Here is a 16,337-nt window from a genome sequence, read left to right as displayed (position 1 = left end):
ATATTTGTTAGGCCTATCGTTAGGACTTGTCTAGGCTAGACCTTGTTGTATGTTGTAAGCAACAGGATGTTAGATCTACTAGCCGAAATATTTATTTTCTGAAGAAGGCTTAGAAAGGCAGTGAATGTGAAAGCAACTAACTTTACTCATGTTCAACTGGGTGGTCTAATGACAATACGATGATCGAAAGGTGAACTGTAGCCTGTAGGGCCTAGTTAGTTAGTTAGGACTGAATTATGCTAGCTAAATGCTCCACTTCTCATCTTGAAGTCGCACAGGACAAATCCGTTTCCACGCAAGTAAAAATTGTGTTGACGGAGCAGCTGGAGTTGAAGGAGCAACAGTATTTCTGACCCTGGTTGCATATGGTGAATATTGTGGCAATAATTGACGTAGGCTGTCTTAACACAGCATAATTTTATTCTCGGTACAGTTCGTAATAGTAGTTATACGTTGATTTGTGTTATGTATGTACATTATAGAACTGTAATAACGATCATAGTATTCCTTTAGTACATACAAGTGTACACGTAATACGATCAAACATGTCAAGCGCGGCGTGAAGGAAGAATGCTTCACGGTTATAACGGATCCAATAAGAGCAGTCTTACTATTGAGTAAATTTAGGTAAATTGATTTCCATCTTTTCAGAAAACTACATTTATAAATCAAATTAGATTTTAAATGTTTAATGTATATTTTTTCAATACAATATAACACATTTCATAGCATCGGCTCAAACAGTATCTGATATATTCTTGACATCTTGCGTGTCCCGCCCACTGATTACGTCATTAATCCGCAGAACTGCGTTGAATTTCTGCGCATTAATAATCGTCAAGCATAAAATCACCTGTTGATGTTATTCTGCATTCAACAGAGAGGAATAAGATGAAAACCGTCCTCAAACTTGAATAAAAATGTGAAATTCCTTTGCCTAACAGAAAGTTTGAGAAGCAATGGATTTTGTTATTCTTCAGAGTAATACAATTTGCGGTTGCTATGTTTGGTATCAGCAAAATGAGTGCCTGGCAATCAAATTATCAATTTATCCGAGTTTTAATTTACTCATAACTGAGACCAATCTTTGGCTCGAAATTTAGACGAGAAACGCTGAAATGTACAAAAAAGAGTATTTTGGCAAAAAGCCGGAATGTTCATGTGTAGGCCTACCAGTGCTATAGTCGAGTTTATAAAGGCGATGACATAAGAAGCAATGGAGAAAAGCATATTGGAAGTTGCAGCCAAAGTATACGCTGAGATTTTTCATCCAGTAGAGATCCATGGTTTTCCCAATTATAAAAACAAAAAGAACTAAATCTGTAAAATTAGATAGCCAACAGACGTGGGGTGTAGGTTACCGTAAGCCATTCGGCTTCCCCCTACAAAAAAAGAAGTGACTGCGTGCTTAGCGTCGTAAAATAACTGCCTCCGGCCCGATTATTATCCGACCTATTTCACTACGTCATACCAGGGAGTTGTTATGGAACTCCCTAACATCACCCTGGTCGTACCATGTACAACATTCTTCACATGGAGACCCATGACGAAGCCGTAGTCAAGTCTGCCCCCTTCCTTTTTGATCATTCCTACGTCACCGTAATGGTTAATTTATGTTGTTTTGGTAATATGTATGTATATGTGATCTTCCCGCAAGCAGGAACTCGCGAAAGAAGCCATGGAGGCTTATAGACTCGCAAGCTGACCGAAGCCAATCTCTCGGCACACATCCATTTAACGTCCATGTCGGGAAGTTGTTATTGAACAACACCCTTGCCAGACGACACACATTGCTGTCGGCGGGGAATCGAACCGGGGATCTCATGACTGGGAGACGCCGGCGTTAACCACTAGGCTATACACTCCGCCAATAGAAACTTTTATTAAAGAATAGAAACTTAATAGAATAGAATAGAAACTTAATAGAAACTTATAAAAGAAACTTAATAGAAACTTAAAAAAGAATAGAAACTTAATAGAAACTTTTATTAAAGAGAGAAACAATGTTACCAAACTACTTATCTACTGCAAAAAGCCTGTGTCTGTAAATATGTATAAGTTAGACTGCCTGCCGTTTCGATCCTAGCAGGATCTTCTTCAGAGGCTAACTTGGAGGTCCTCTTACGAAAACATTTATGTCAAAATTAGTTATGGATACCTTCCTTATTTATAAGACAGTGCTGGCCGAGTGGATAAAGGCGGTGGCATTTGGAGCAATGAGGCTTAGCAATCCGGAGATTCCGCCGGGGTGTAGTAAGGTGGGTTTTTTCAAACCAGAGCAATATACGGTTTTCCCATCTAAATTGAAAAGATTCCAAATTTCACTTGAAATGTTGAATTGGAAGCCACCCGACGTGTAAGTTGAAATCCTTAAACCCTTGCGAGTTTCTGTTATATATAATTTTTTTTCGTAAAAATAACTGCTGATGATTACTATTGTTGTTGTTATTATTATTATTATTAGTATTATTATTATTATTATAGATCAAACCGTGATAATCTCCCAAACCTGAATCATAGGCAGGTATATGAATGACTGAACGGTAAGAGGTTGTAAAAGTTCATCTGGTTGGGGACATATTTTAGGAGGCAACTAATTTATTGAACCAGAAATCGCTCTAACAACTAAGTTTGCCCGTGATGCGCATATTATAACAAGTGCGATTTTCCACTTCCAATACTTGTGTCCCCGCCCGCCCCCCCCCCCCCAACAACTATACTTTCTAGCCTTCCATTCACAATTGAGGCATATCTCAAGTAGACTCTGAGGATGAAAATCACTCATAATTATGCATGATATATATCTCAACTAGTTATCATTAACATTTCTGTGATCGCTGGTATTGGGGAACTGTGGCTGTGGTGTAGAATCCTGGACTAGAAAAAAATAATTAGTTTGTGAGAATGCGTTACATTCCCTACCCCACCCACCCCCACATACAGACATAAAACCAATATAATCAGGGTTATGTTGAACCGTGTTAAAACACAATTATCATGATGGAAAGTCGGAAAATTCCATGTTGCCCAACCAATAATATAGAAAATAGCCCATGATTGGGCAATAAATATAATGATTGGGCAATAAATATAATAAATAATTCTATGCTCACCCAATAATTGACTTGAGATATTGTTGCTAAATATCTGGATGGGTTGATACTGAAAACTGAAGAAGCCGTGGGCAAAGTTTCGGGAATCCATGGGGAGATGGGTAGGTGTTACTAAGTGACAAGTAGTAAGACCTTTTGAGACGACGCAATAATAGTTGGGCGAACTATTCTACAAAAGTCAACAGGATAGTTTATATGGTGTATGACAACGGAAATCGTCCAAAAACACTTATGACTAAAAAAGAAATGGTATATCTCCCTCTATTTACCCTAAGTTCCAACTTGACATTGGCAGGCGCTGTACATGTCTGTCGCTTTGTATGTCTACAAGAACCTAAACCAAGCAGATAGACAAATGGTACTTATGTAATGTTTGCGGTCACTGATACACCAAATATTGCGGACTACTGCCCACAAATATGAAAGACACAAAAAGGTGACTTATAAAAGAGTAAAGGGAGTACATGGGACATTACGGGTGGCATATATATATTTATATATATATATATATATATATATATATATATATATATATATATATATATATATATATGTACGTAAGCAGAACCATGGCAACGACGAGCACATGCTTTGAAAGGTACACGAGGGCCACTTTGCAATATTTTGCCGACTGCGGTACACATGATCCACGAAGGACTGACTGTAGGCGGATCGAAAATTTTACGACGGAAGGGTGTGGCTGTGGGTTGACTGCGTCTTCCTTGTAGGGGGTCTGGGGTCATTCTCGAGGCCCATACCGAGCCCACCCTGCGCACGCCACCGAGCAGAGCATACTTTTAGGCGTATTTGTCGAAACGAATGAAGTATGCATGTGCGTGAACGCGTTTATAATTTGTGTAATAGCAGTGGAAACACAGCTTGCGGCTAAGTGCAGTTTGGCGTAAATAACGATTGGCTCTACCGGATATGTTCTTCCTGCTATGGAGAGCTACATAATGGTTCTCCGTAAAAAAAAAACAATATAAAATAACAGTAGACCGACTTTAAGTATTTGGTAACACGTGACTGAACACAGTATTCAGAATCTTGACAAATGCTGGTCGAAATATATTAATCATCGTTATAGTAATTATTCAAATAGATATTAAACTATACAGGTAATTGTACACTGTACATTAGCTGTTGGCGTTATTTACCATATACACAGACGTAGAATACTCATACTCGAGGCTGAAAAGAATTACGTAACAATTAAGAATAATATCGGGCTATCATACTTTTGGCAAGGCTTAACTAGAGGTCTGTTCTTAGGGGAAGGGTACTTGTCTAGGGGGAGGGGGCATTTCCTAAAATCTGACAACTTATTGGGGGCCTAACTGACATTTGAGGGTGGAGGTGGCTAGGTAAAATAATATAAAATATAGTCTATACTAATTGTATATCCCAATTCTAATCAATAGTAAAGCGAGAAGTCGTTTAAAATTAAGCCAAGTAGCAAGAAAGACGGCAACACTGACCGACTTAATAAACATGAGGATGATTTTAGGCACTAATAACCTTTTTGGTATTTTGTAGACTGCAGTGACGTAGCCACGGGGGCGTGGGGGCGACAGCCTCCCCATGAAAGCTTATCGCCCCCCCCCCCAGTTGCCCTCCCACTGGGGTTTTGGGTGTCGAAAAAAATTACATGTGCGAAAAATATATCATTGGTCTGAATGGTCTCGAATCTCCATGATGACCACTCATGAACGACCCTTCGACCGCGGACCGGCAGTATGCTATAGTTGCTGAAAAACCTGACGTGACATAGCGCATAGGCCGAGAAGACATCTACAGAAGGCGCACTGTACTGAAAACGCATGTTAACGACCGTCGAATTATATAATTCCTGCTCTGTGTTTACAACTGAATGTGTGTGTTTGACTGTTGGGGCAAACTTTGCTTTTGTTTCTCTTTTTTCAAACAAGCTAGTGAGTTATACTTTACCCATGGGGGCGATCATGGGAGGGGGACGGCGGGGGACATTAGGTGGGGGATATAGTATCTAATATCCCCCCAATATTTGGTGGCATTGTTTTTTTGTTGTGGCTATAAATAGAAAGTAATGCGTGAGATTATTTATCCAAATCATATTTGGCGGTGGCTAAAACTTCATCCAACACATGCTGCATGAGGTAAATGACTCTTCGTGGTCGTTTCTGTGACCTGTGACCGTATAGCAAGTTGTAACTCATGATTATTATTATGTCTGTACATATCTTGTGTATGAGTGTAAGTACGTACAATAATATACCGTATATGATCCACATCGATATGGTTCATGGGTTTCCATTTGGCCTGTCTCCTACAAGATTTCTAACCACAGGCGCGTAGCCAAGGGACGGGCGAAGGGGCGACCGCCCCCCCCCCCTCGAGCATATTTTTTTAATTTTTTTTTATGATATTGCTAGTAATTTCAAAATAGAAAATGCTTAGATGCAATTTACAAGGCCTGGGAAGGGCCATTTCCAGCGATCTGGGAGGCATTTTTGGCCAAAATTTTCTTTTACGCTTCGCTCCAACACATGGTGGCGCTACGCTTAGATAGTTTGCCCACAAGCTTCGCCCCTCCCTTGGCAAATTCCTCGTTACGCGCCTGTCTAACCGTGTCACAATTTGTTACTAAATATCACCAAAAATAGTCACAGACTTTCACCGAAAGTAGTTTTTTTTTAAGTTGCTACACGCCTGCACCCAAGCAAATGTCCCCCCCCCCCCCCAAATATTTGAAACAAATCGCCGCCCTGATTATTCCCTTATAGAAAGATGGTTTCCAGGTAATGGAATGCCAAAGAAGATGTTAAAAGAAGAGGTAAAAAATGCTGACATCATACAGGTTTTTCACATCATTGCTCGCGCCATTGCCTCGATACTCTGTTACATTTTCAATCGGGTTTTCACTTCTGGGACGTACCCTGATGCTCTTAAAACCGCTAAAATACAAAATTTTCAAGAAAGGAGACAATACTATCGCTGAGATCTACCGGCCAATCCAAGGGCGGCGGAAGCACTTTTAATCTGGGGGGCACCGACATCAAAGGGCACTTTGCAGAAATTCGATTGGACTGATGCAGCCTTATATTAAGTACCCTTTATAACTCTTATTGTATTATCTTATTTGCGTATACACATCACTCCATCAAGCTCCCCCCCCCCCCCCTCAAGGAAAATATGCATATAGCATTTTTGCCATTCGAAATAGCTTTGAGTTTGACCGACAGAAATTCATTAAAAGTCAGGGGCGTAGCCAGGATTTGCAAATTTGTATGCACGACTATCTGAGCGGAGCGCCACCATCGTTTGGCGCGGAGCGTACAAGAAATTTTTTGGTTTTACAAACCCCTCAGATGGCCGGAAACGGCCCTTCCCGAGTGTTCATTCTGGTTCCATGGCCTCTAATTGCTAGCTTGAGACACCTCAATTTTTATGTAGAAAAAGGGCACATTTTTAACCTGAGGAAAAGTGGGGGGGGGGCACGTGCCCCCTGTGCCCCCCGGTTCCGCCGCCCTTGGGCCAATCAGTCTATTACCCTAATAACATTTCAGACGCAATCTTTGATGTCAGTTTGATATAGTTCGGTCATTTCAGTATGTTACTTGGCTGAAAGCCCAGTCAATCTTTTCTTATTTTCCACGCGCAATTTGCAGATTTGTCGAAAATGTCAATGCCGGTGTCAAACTCGCAAGAGATATGTCATGATATTTCAAAGTAACTTACCAGACTGTTTTTTTTTCTATTTCACTAAACTATTCGATGACCATATCAAGACATGGGATCTCAAAATAAAAGATGTTGAGAAAACTTTAGAGCAGCTTACAAGGCCTGGGAAGTGTCATTTCCAACGATCTAGGAGGCCTTTTTAGCTAAAAATTTCGGAACGCTGCGCGCCAACCCATGGTGGCGCTCCGCTAAGATAGTTACAATACGCCCTCCTAGGAAATGGTCAAGCCCCCCTCCCCAGCGCCCCTTCCCCCACTGAAAAAATCCTGGCTACGCCACTGGTAGACTGTTAAAATCATTGCCATCAGAGCAGGTGGTATATTTGTAACACTTTTAATTGTTGAGGTTCTTCAAAAAAGGTAGCTGGACTATACTTAAAGCCCGCCATACGTATACTATACGCCTGATCACGACCCGACACAATTAAATGCTCGACCATCGTCGTTACGAGGAACATTTTCAGTCGTGAAGTCGATCGGAGCTCGAGTTTAGGTCACTTGCAACCAGTGATTGGTTATATTTGTTAAAACTTTCAGTCGTGAAACCCCGCACGCTGCACCACTGCATGGCAGTCGGGAAAAAGCACATGTTCAGTTTTTACCGAATGACGCCGATGCGACATAAAATTGGCTAAATCATGATCAGTCGTAGCCCTAATGGCCTCAAATAATATGTTTACAAGGCATAACAAATTTCAAGGTCACGGACAATGTGATATCGAATGTCGTCCAAGGGTGTTACATTGTTCATATAGGCCTGTACGACGGTTGACCTATATTAGATGAGTTATTAAAATTAATTAAACAATGGATTCACATTAACATTAAACAGGCACTGGGAGAGATGACGTCATCGTCAATGTAGCCTTAAAGGAGTATTCCAGAGGTTTAGCTGTTTCTTATTTGCCTTCTCTCTTCCTCCAGGTCCAGCCAGCTTCGGACGGCCCTTCAGTCGGTATTTCTAGGCAACGTTGGCGATGTCCGTCGATGTAGGGAGTTGTTTTGCCGTAACAAATCCCGGTCGATGTGGGATCAAAGAACTAGTTAAACTGATCCTCGCGAAGCAGCCATAAGATAAGACATAAAAGAATTGTAAGAAACAAACATGATCGACCCTATGTGATATGTAGTAGAGGCTCCAACGCTTACATGGGTTAAATATATATATGATAGTGGAATTTTAGCTCAGTGGTTTAACGGTGCCTTTCAATCATGTGGTCCCGAGATCGAGTCACGTTAAGATTAATGTATGTCGTCCAGTTACAGAGTTGTTGACAATTGACAATTCATAATCATGGACGTTAAATATGAATCTAAGAGACTGACTTCGGTCAGCTTGCGGCTTTGATAAGCCAATTATGGCTTCTTCGCTAGTTCCTGCTTGCAGGAGGATCTAAAATACAATACATACATAGTGATACTCAAATCAAGCTAAGTTTATCATCCTTACGTTGGCGCGTTTCACACAAGCCGTTCCCGTCAATTTGTCTGTGTTCAGCAAGCACACTGACTATGTACGTCAATGGTTTTTGAAAAAAAGTGCAATCTGCTTGTCTGCGTCTCAGTCCGTGCATATAGGTGGATCACTTTACGGTGTCGTCAGTGGCGTAGCTACGGGGGGGCCTGGGGGGCCGAGGCCCCCCCATGAAATCGGCTGGCCCCCCCACTGGCCCCCCCACTGGGAATGGGGTAAAAAAAAACACACTCATCAGTGCGATTCGCTAATATTTTTTGTTCAATAATTTGGGTAATAGAGTTACACAATTTTCTCGTCTGCATCTGGCAGAATAAGAATAATACAATATCTGTAGTAATCATGAGAATGGTCACACAGCATGGCATGGCAATGGTCGATGCGACGATTGCGACCATACACCACGAACCTTGTTGTGCTGCGTGATAGCGATATCTGCTGAAAATATGTTCAGTGCTTCCACCTAGCGCAACAATCTATCAAAAGATTGGCTCCGTTTGTTCTGAGCCGAGGTATCAGGTATTCATGGGTGGCGATCATGGGGGGGGGGGGGGGACGGGGGGGACATGTCCCCCCAATATTTCAGGTGGGGGATATAGTATCTTATATCCCCCCCCCCAATATTTGGTGGCATAGTTTTTTTTTAAGCATATGTTTTGTATTTTTTTATGATATCGCTAGTAATTTCAAAATAGAAAATGCTTAGATGCAACTTACAAGGCCTGGGAAGTGCCATTTCCAGCGATCTGGGAGGCATTTTCGGCCAAAATTTTCTTTTGCGCTTCGCGCCAACTTATGGTGGCGCTACGCTTAGAAAGTCTGGGTACAAGCTTTGCCCCTCCCTTGGCAAATTCCTCGCAAAGCGCCTGTCTAACCGTGTCACAATTTGTTACTATATATGACCGAAAGTAGTTTTTACTTTTTTTTCTCGAAATGAATAGCTAGACGGACCGCATCCGTAATGAAATTTGGTTTGCATCTTGTGTATGAGTGTAAGTACGTACAATCATACATAGGATCCACATCGATATGGGTTCACTGGGTTTCCATTTGGCCTGTTTCCTACAAGATTTCTAACCGCAGGTGCGTAGCCAAGGGAGGGGGGGGGGGTGAAGGGGTGGAGACCGCCCCCCCCCCCCCCTCGAGCATATTTTTTGGGGATTTTCTATGATATCGAAGTTTTATAGTAGCCGTTATAAGAGGTTTTAATATTTGTACACCAATAATTTAACTGTGTCTGAAATTTCGAAAATTCCTTGACAATATTCTTCATCATAGTATACTTCCCTCTACACTCGTACAATTTTGACCGGTCTGTTAGTGGTTGAGGGGGGGTTTTCTATATTGGTTGTCCATAGATGAAATTTAGTGCAACATTATGGGTATGTTTTGAAGTGAATTTATTATTCAAATTCTGAACAAATAATGGGCTTAAAACCTTGAAAAGTGGGGCTGACGGGTATTGTGGGGCGTTACGTAGAATTACCTACAAATGCAATGAGGTCGAACATGATGTGTGACTGGTGACAATCTTAACAAAAGGTTATGAATGAAAAAAAAAACTATTAGGAAAAACTTGGTTCTCAGGCAAAAGTGTACATCTGGTTGGTCATTTTCAAGCCCGAGAAGTGCCATTTCCGGTCATCTGGGGGGCTATCAAAACCAGAAATTTTCTTGTACGCTGCGCGCCAACCAATGGTGGCGCTCCGCTTTGACAGTAATTCGCCTGCATCCAAGCAGATGTCCCCCCCCCCCTTAATATTTGAAACAGATCGCCGCCCATGCAGGTATTCATATATTGCCTCGAGTCAAATGAATATATGTCATTGAATATTCCACAAAACAACTTTTTTATGGCCACGAAACTGTCGAAACAGGATTTTCCACTACTGGTAGAGATATAAAATATTGGGAATTCTGAAATTCCTGCAAATGATGCCAACTTCCCTCAAGTTAAAATTCTGGTTGAGTTGGCAAGGCCAGTCAGCATGAAAGAGAAAAAACTTTTTTTGCATTTCTGTCACCAAAGTTGCACATCTTTTTTGGTTGCTATTTTGCCTCACAGGTGCCATCTCCTGCGATCTGGGGGGTGCTGAAAATCTCAAATTTTCTCTGTACGCTCCGCGCCAACCATGGTGGCGCTCCGCTTAGATAGTAACCTCCGGCCCCCCCACTAGAAAGAACAGCCCCCCCATGGCCCCCCCACTCAAAAAATCCTAACTACGCCACTGGGTGTCGTCATCTGTGGTCGAGGGGATGAGATGAGGATTTTGGGGGTCGGCTGTAGTAGCCCATGAAACAACTAAGACAACTCTAATCGCTGGTTGTAAATTAAATTGAACGGTTATTGTTCTTTTCTCTCTCTTAAATATCCCATTGCACAAAATGTCCTACTTCGTCGACGAGATTTCTGCAAGAACCCTTACACACGGGAAAGAAAGCGTTGCACTTTATCTTTATTCTAAAACACTCAGCCAAGCAATAAAAATTGCCGCCAACTCATGTCAAAACATAGAACGACTGAGAGTCCTTTGTTTTGATTTGGCTGTTTCGACTGGTGTGCTTGGAGGTGTGGTAAAGTAAGCCAATGAAAATCTCAAATTCAATGACGTCACAGAGTTGATTCATGGCGGTAGTCACGTTGTAAACGCGTTTGTGAGGTCTATAAATAATCTATGAACTCTCTATCTACACACATTAATGTAAACAAAACTGTATCGTAGGCACTCACGTTGAGATTGTGCAATTATCTTGGCGTAAAATATTATGTATAACATTAATTTGCGGATCAGTATGTAGTTTATGACTATGAGAAGAGACCATTTCGAAGGCAATTTCCTGTGCTGGTGTTGTCGTGTTGTGTTATTACGTTTCATAAGCAATTTTGTCGATCTTGGTAACTGACCGGCTCGAACTGTTTGGGTGTTTCTTCATCGATTAATATTAATCTTTTTTGGTTCTAGCCTATGCAAGAATTCGCAGTAGAGCCTAATGGATTCCACTAACATTGGACGGAAGCGTGGACCGATATTGGGGATCAAACCAGTTCCTGGGTAAGAATAATTCCATTTTAAATTTGTGTGCGTTTTATTGCTGACAACTCAGTATCCTATTTGTGTGTTCTAAATAAGAGCACAGTTGTATCTGTGCTAAAATCAACACACACACACACACATGGATTAAATCACTAGTACTACTGATCTCTTGTATTGAAGGGGAAGGGGAGCTAGATGGGTGTATAGTAGCATGCCTGTACCATAACTGTCAGAATTATACAAAGTAGCCCACTTGAAACATTTCTACAAGTTGAGTATTAGGCTCAGGCTCGAGATAGGGCTAGCCTGTACTCTCTTGACAAAGTGATAGCCTTGTTGTAAGAATTCAATTGTTGCAACATGTACACGTGACGTACACAGTATCATATCACACTAGATTAGAAAGACATGGTCACATTGTAGGCACCACCCCAAAAGTTATTGGGGACTAACCTCTCCTTCCCCTATACTGTCAGGGCCCTGATATTGCACTTTAAAGGTTATCAAGTAGTATTGTGTTATTGTATATAATAACAGCAAATCTCTGGTCAAGGCGTTGTCTTGCGGATCCCGTTTAGAGGATCTCCACTATTCAGAGGCCTCCCTCAGCAAAGCCAGCAGTTTGCATGCAGTGTATGGATCACGTGAGCACCTGAATGAAATGGAAAGCAGAGTGTTAGTCTTGTTCACAGGCGGAACAATTGGAATGGCAATAGATCAAAATGGAGGTGAGTCATTGAAGATTTTTTCTCTACTGCATCATTGCTCATTTTTCTAAGATTGAAAAAAGATATCTATAGAGTAATATATTTGGTATCACATAGTAAGAATTATATTTGGCCAATTTTGCTACAGAGGTGTACATTAAAGTTTGCTTTGGTACTCAGAACACAGGGAGCTGTTATTGAGCTCCCCGTAGTACCTCAGCAGTTTTATATACATGCAAAAACAACATGGTTTACTGCCAGGGCCCAATGTAATGAAAGAGGGGGTGGGAAGAGGGACAAAAATTAATGCCCCCTCATTCCATGAATGCTGGCTATATGCCCCTGCACTAGGATAGGGAGGGGAAAATAAGTTTTACAGCAATGATCTTTATGTGGAAATTAAAACCTTTGACCAATGGTCATAGGCATATGGAACCTCCCAATTTGGGGATTGCAAAATGTTCTTGCCTGAAGTTTGAAACCTTGCCCAAATTTTCAAAACTTACCACAGGAGCCGCATGAAACAAGCTGATGCTGGTAAAACGAGTATGATTTAATGGAAATTATCATTTGTAAGCAGTATCGTACGTAGAATAGTTGGCAGGGTACAGATGCTTCCTTTGTCATCCCGTGTTTTTTAAAGCATATTTAACTTGGTTTATTACACATTAAGTAGCAGACCTCTATTAAATAGTAGGTCTACACAACACTACATACAGTATTTACAGATGTTCTTAGGGGTGTTTTCTTGTATCGTTTGTGAAACTGGAAACTGAATTCTAGATGAACATTAGGGAGTGATATGTTTTTACAAAACTTGCAATGTTTTTACCGGATGCCTAGGCCTATATGCAACCTTGAGGTCGAGCGAACAACATGAAATGGTTGAAATCAATTTGTTCTTTGGGATCGGTATTTCACAATTTTTAGCTACTATTTTTCCTAAATTGGTAAGGCAATTAAAAAATGCCAAATTTGGTTATTTTGGGCATTTAAAATGCCAAAATAGCAACACTGAATACAACTTCCAACTTTGACAATGTACCGAGATAAAAGCTGTAGGGACTGATATTCAGACACTATGCAAATAAATAGCAATAACTTTGACCTTACTTTTAAGGTAGCCTCAATGTTCGTAACCACTTGTTCCCTTCTGTTTGAAACCTGAGTGGAGTGAAAAACAGCCTCTGGTTACACTCAACCTGGGGCCCCTGGATATATCAGGAAGCTGTGATCTAGGGGCCACAGTCTGATTCAGATCTCCTCAGTTTACACTAAAATCTATTTCCATCACAAAGTTGAGGGTATTGGTTTATAGGTACAGCAAAGTCTGTTTCACTTTTATTCATATTTGCTCAGTATCAGGTTTTAAAAGATCTGCATTCCACTGTTACAACTTGAAGTGATATATTTTCATTAACATGTAGCAAAAAATCAAATGCTTCACCTCAGTTAATGTATGGTGACTACTGTATTTTGCAGTGTCGAAGATATAAAACTCAATCACAACCAAATTGAAAATATTCTTATAAACCTTACAGCAAACCTGCAATGTGGTTTCAATGATGCTACATTAATAATCTTATACGACTGTGACACACTTTGCTGTTGGTTATAGCCATGTTAAACAACATATTTCAATCTTAGTAGAGCAGCAAAAAGCATTGAGATATGACAAACAATATTCACATTGGCAGCTGAGTACCGAGATGGAAACTTTTCTTGTATTCAGCAAACAGATTGATCTCTATCAAAGACAACAGGCTTCTTCTACTCAATGTGGTACTCCTACAAGCCATACATTAAGCAGGCGCAGGGTGAATTTTACCGTCCCCAAGATATTGTGTCTGGTTTGCCTCTAAAACATCTAACTAAGCGACAGTTAATTTCAATGAACATGGGCCTGGTCATTTCCCCAACGTTACTACATCCACTGGCGGATCCAAGGGGGGGCCAAGGGGGGCCATGGCCCCCCCAAAGGTGAGCCAAAAAGTGTTTCCGAACATCCGCTAAATCATATGATTGGAAATTAAAAAAATCAAGAGGAATAGCAGTGGTAGACTAGTCTAAACCTTTTCGTTTTCTGGTTTAAAATTAAATGCAGAGCTCCCAACTGACCCGCAATTCGCAGGAATTAGACCCGCTCTCTAACACCCAAACCCGCTGACCCGCACAAGCATCCGAAAAAACCGCATTGTAATTGTCAAGTATACATAAAAAAATTTGCATCAAATTTTGACCTAGCAACCATCATTTCTTTAGCATTTAGCATAATAGAGTATAAAACCTCCTTTACAGCATCATTTGAACCTCAAATTAGCCTATAATTCTTTTCATTGGGGCGAGCAGCGAACATTTTCATGCCACGGGAAAGAATGAATTATCACCTACTATTCAATTTATTGATTTTACACACAAAAAAATGTATATTTCTCAGAAAATTTTGGGTGACAAAAGCCTTTCTAAGTGCCACCATTTTACATGTAGGCATCACCAGGATTCCCATCACCAGGGGACACCCCCTCCCCTTATACCCCTCTCCCAGGACGGCGATTCGTGGCATGGACCAGCATTTGCCTTCTCAAGAGTTGGGAGCTATGTAAATGTATGAGCATGAGGATTTACAGTTTAACACCATTTTGCAGTTACAGGCTGGTTGTAAGAAATTTATAACCTATGAGAAATAAAATTTCTTGAGAAAGATGACCCCAACTTTGTTTTATAAATATTTTAGAAAATTATACCTGGAAAACATTTTTTTTAGAAGTAAATTAACATCACCATTGTACACTTTTGTTGCACCAAATTGCATCTGAGGGCATTCAGCAATAGAAAATTTTCCAAAGGGGAGGGGGGCACCCCCTCCCCTTACACCCCTCCCCCATATCACTCTAATGCCACTTTGGCCCCTCCCAAACAAAGGCCCTGGATCCGCCAGTGACTACATTCAAACCTGAAGTTAGTATTTTGCACTGAATCTCGACAATTTTGAAATATAACGTAAAACTTCAACAACGGAAGCAAAGATATAATACTGATTATTCACCAATGATATCGTCCATTCCAATACATTAAGTATGTACAAACAGTACAATGTTCATTACACACCTTTGTGCACAGGCATGTATGAAGCGACGTAAGTTAGTGACACACTTAAGGCAATGGAGATTTGGTCGAGACTTCTTGGTACATATCTACAGATGCCCTTAAGCTACTGTAATTTCCAGTTGCGAACAGCCTCTCCTATTCTAATGAGGTGTAATGCACATGTTATCTAATAGGCTGGTCCGTGGGAGATACGGTAGAGTATAAGACAAGGTTTCCAAAATTTGACTCCTGGTTTCTCCAAATGACATTTGACCTACACAAAAAACAATAGGCTTCTTGTACTTTACGTGTCACAACTACATACTAAATATGAGATTGGTCCAAGCTTCCCTTCTTGAGATATCGTGTGTACAAGGTTTCACAATTTTACCCCTGGTGACCCCAAATGACCTTTGACCTCCAACTAAAACAAAAGGGATCTTGAACTCAAATGTTTCAAAACTACATACTAAATATGAGATTGTTCTAAGCTTCCCTTCTTGAAATATTGTGTTTACAATGTTTTCAAAATTTGACCCCTGTTGACACCAAATGACCTTTGACCTCTACCAAAACAATAGGCTCTTTCTACTCAATGTGGTACTCCTACACACCAAAAATTTGATATTGTTTACAGCGTCCCTTCTGGAGATACCTTGTTTACAAGCAAGGCATCTCACACATACATGCGCACACATACAGTACACACACTCATCTGCCTGTATGACTACAAAGGTTACAATTATCATTGAAACAGAAAATTGTCTCATTGGGGTCAAATTCATCAACAAAGGAGGCACCATGGAGAGAGGGGGCACGCTGGCTGTAAATGTAATTAAAATATTTGTCATTATGCCAAGTCACTTTGCAGTACTTAGGACCTGACTGGTTTCCATCAGCCAACTGACATAAATATCAGTATATAAATCTATATTACATGATGTTTATTGTACTGTATACAGTATATGTCTGGGGAAAATATCACTGCAAATTGTCACTGGACAAAGACTTCCTAATGCATGAAGAGCTTAAGTACTGTGTACTGTGACCAGCATTAAGAAGAATGAGGAAGATAAGATGTGTGTGTGTGTGGATAATAACCTCAACTACTGAATGGAAAATATAGTACTTGTAGATTGTTCGATCATAAAAAAAACGTTTGTAATATTCCCAGTTTTATAGCCACATGATTGCTTCCTGTC

The 16,337-nt window shown here is 40.6% G+C and overlaps 2 protein-coding genes across 10 annotated transcripts in view; one reads left to right on the top strand and one right to left on the bottom strand.

Annotated features, from left to right (window-relative positions):
* Window positions 1–532, bottom strand: part of LOC139971828 (uncharacterized) — a 50,442-nt gene extending 49,910 nt beyond the window's left edge. For 5 of the 9 annotated variants that reach the window (XR_011794500.1, XR_011794501.1, XR_011794499.1 and 2 more), the window contains exon 1: window positions 142–529. The gene's annotated coding sequence lies outside the window, so the exon portion shown is untranslated. Of the gene's footprint in view, window positions 1–141 lie in introns of all 9 variants that reach the window. The other 4 variants (XM_071978587.1, XM_071978588.1, XM_071978585.1 and 1 more) reach the window with 3 other exon arrangements.
* A 10,447-nt stretch (window positions 533–10,979) lies between these two features.
* Window positions 10,980–16,337, top strand: part of LOC139971830 (60 kDa lysophospholipase-like) — a 29,171-nt gene continuing 23,813 nt past the window's right edge. Inside the window, exons 1-2 of the mRNA XM_071978591.1 lie at window positions 10,980–11,359; window positions 11,879–12,069. Coding sequence (XP_071834692.1) covers window positions 11,298–11,359; window positions 11,879–12,069 — 253 coding nt within the window. The 5' untranslated portion in view covers window positions 10,980–11,297. The remainder of the gene's footprint in view (window positions 11,360–11,878; window positions 12,070–16,337) is intronic.

Source organism: Apostichopus japonicus, chromosome 8 (assembly GCF_037975245.1).
Source record: "Apostichopus japonicus isolate 1M-3 chromosome 8, ASM3797524v1, whole genome shotgun sequence".
Lineage (NCBI taxonomy): Eukaryota > Metazoa > Echinodermata > Holothuroidea > Aspidochirotida > Stichopodidae > Apostichopus > Apostichopus japonicus.
Note: the sequence above shows the minus strand (reverse complement) of the source record. Positions and strands in the feature narration are given on the sequence as shown.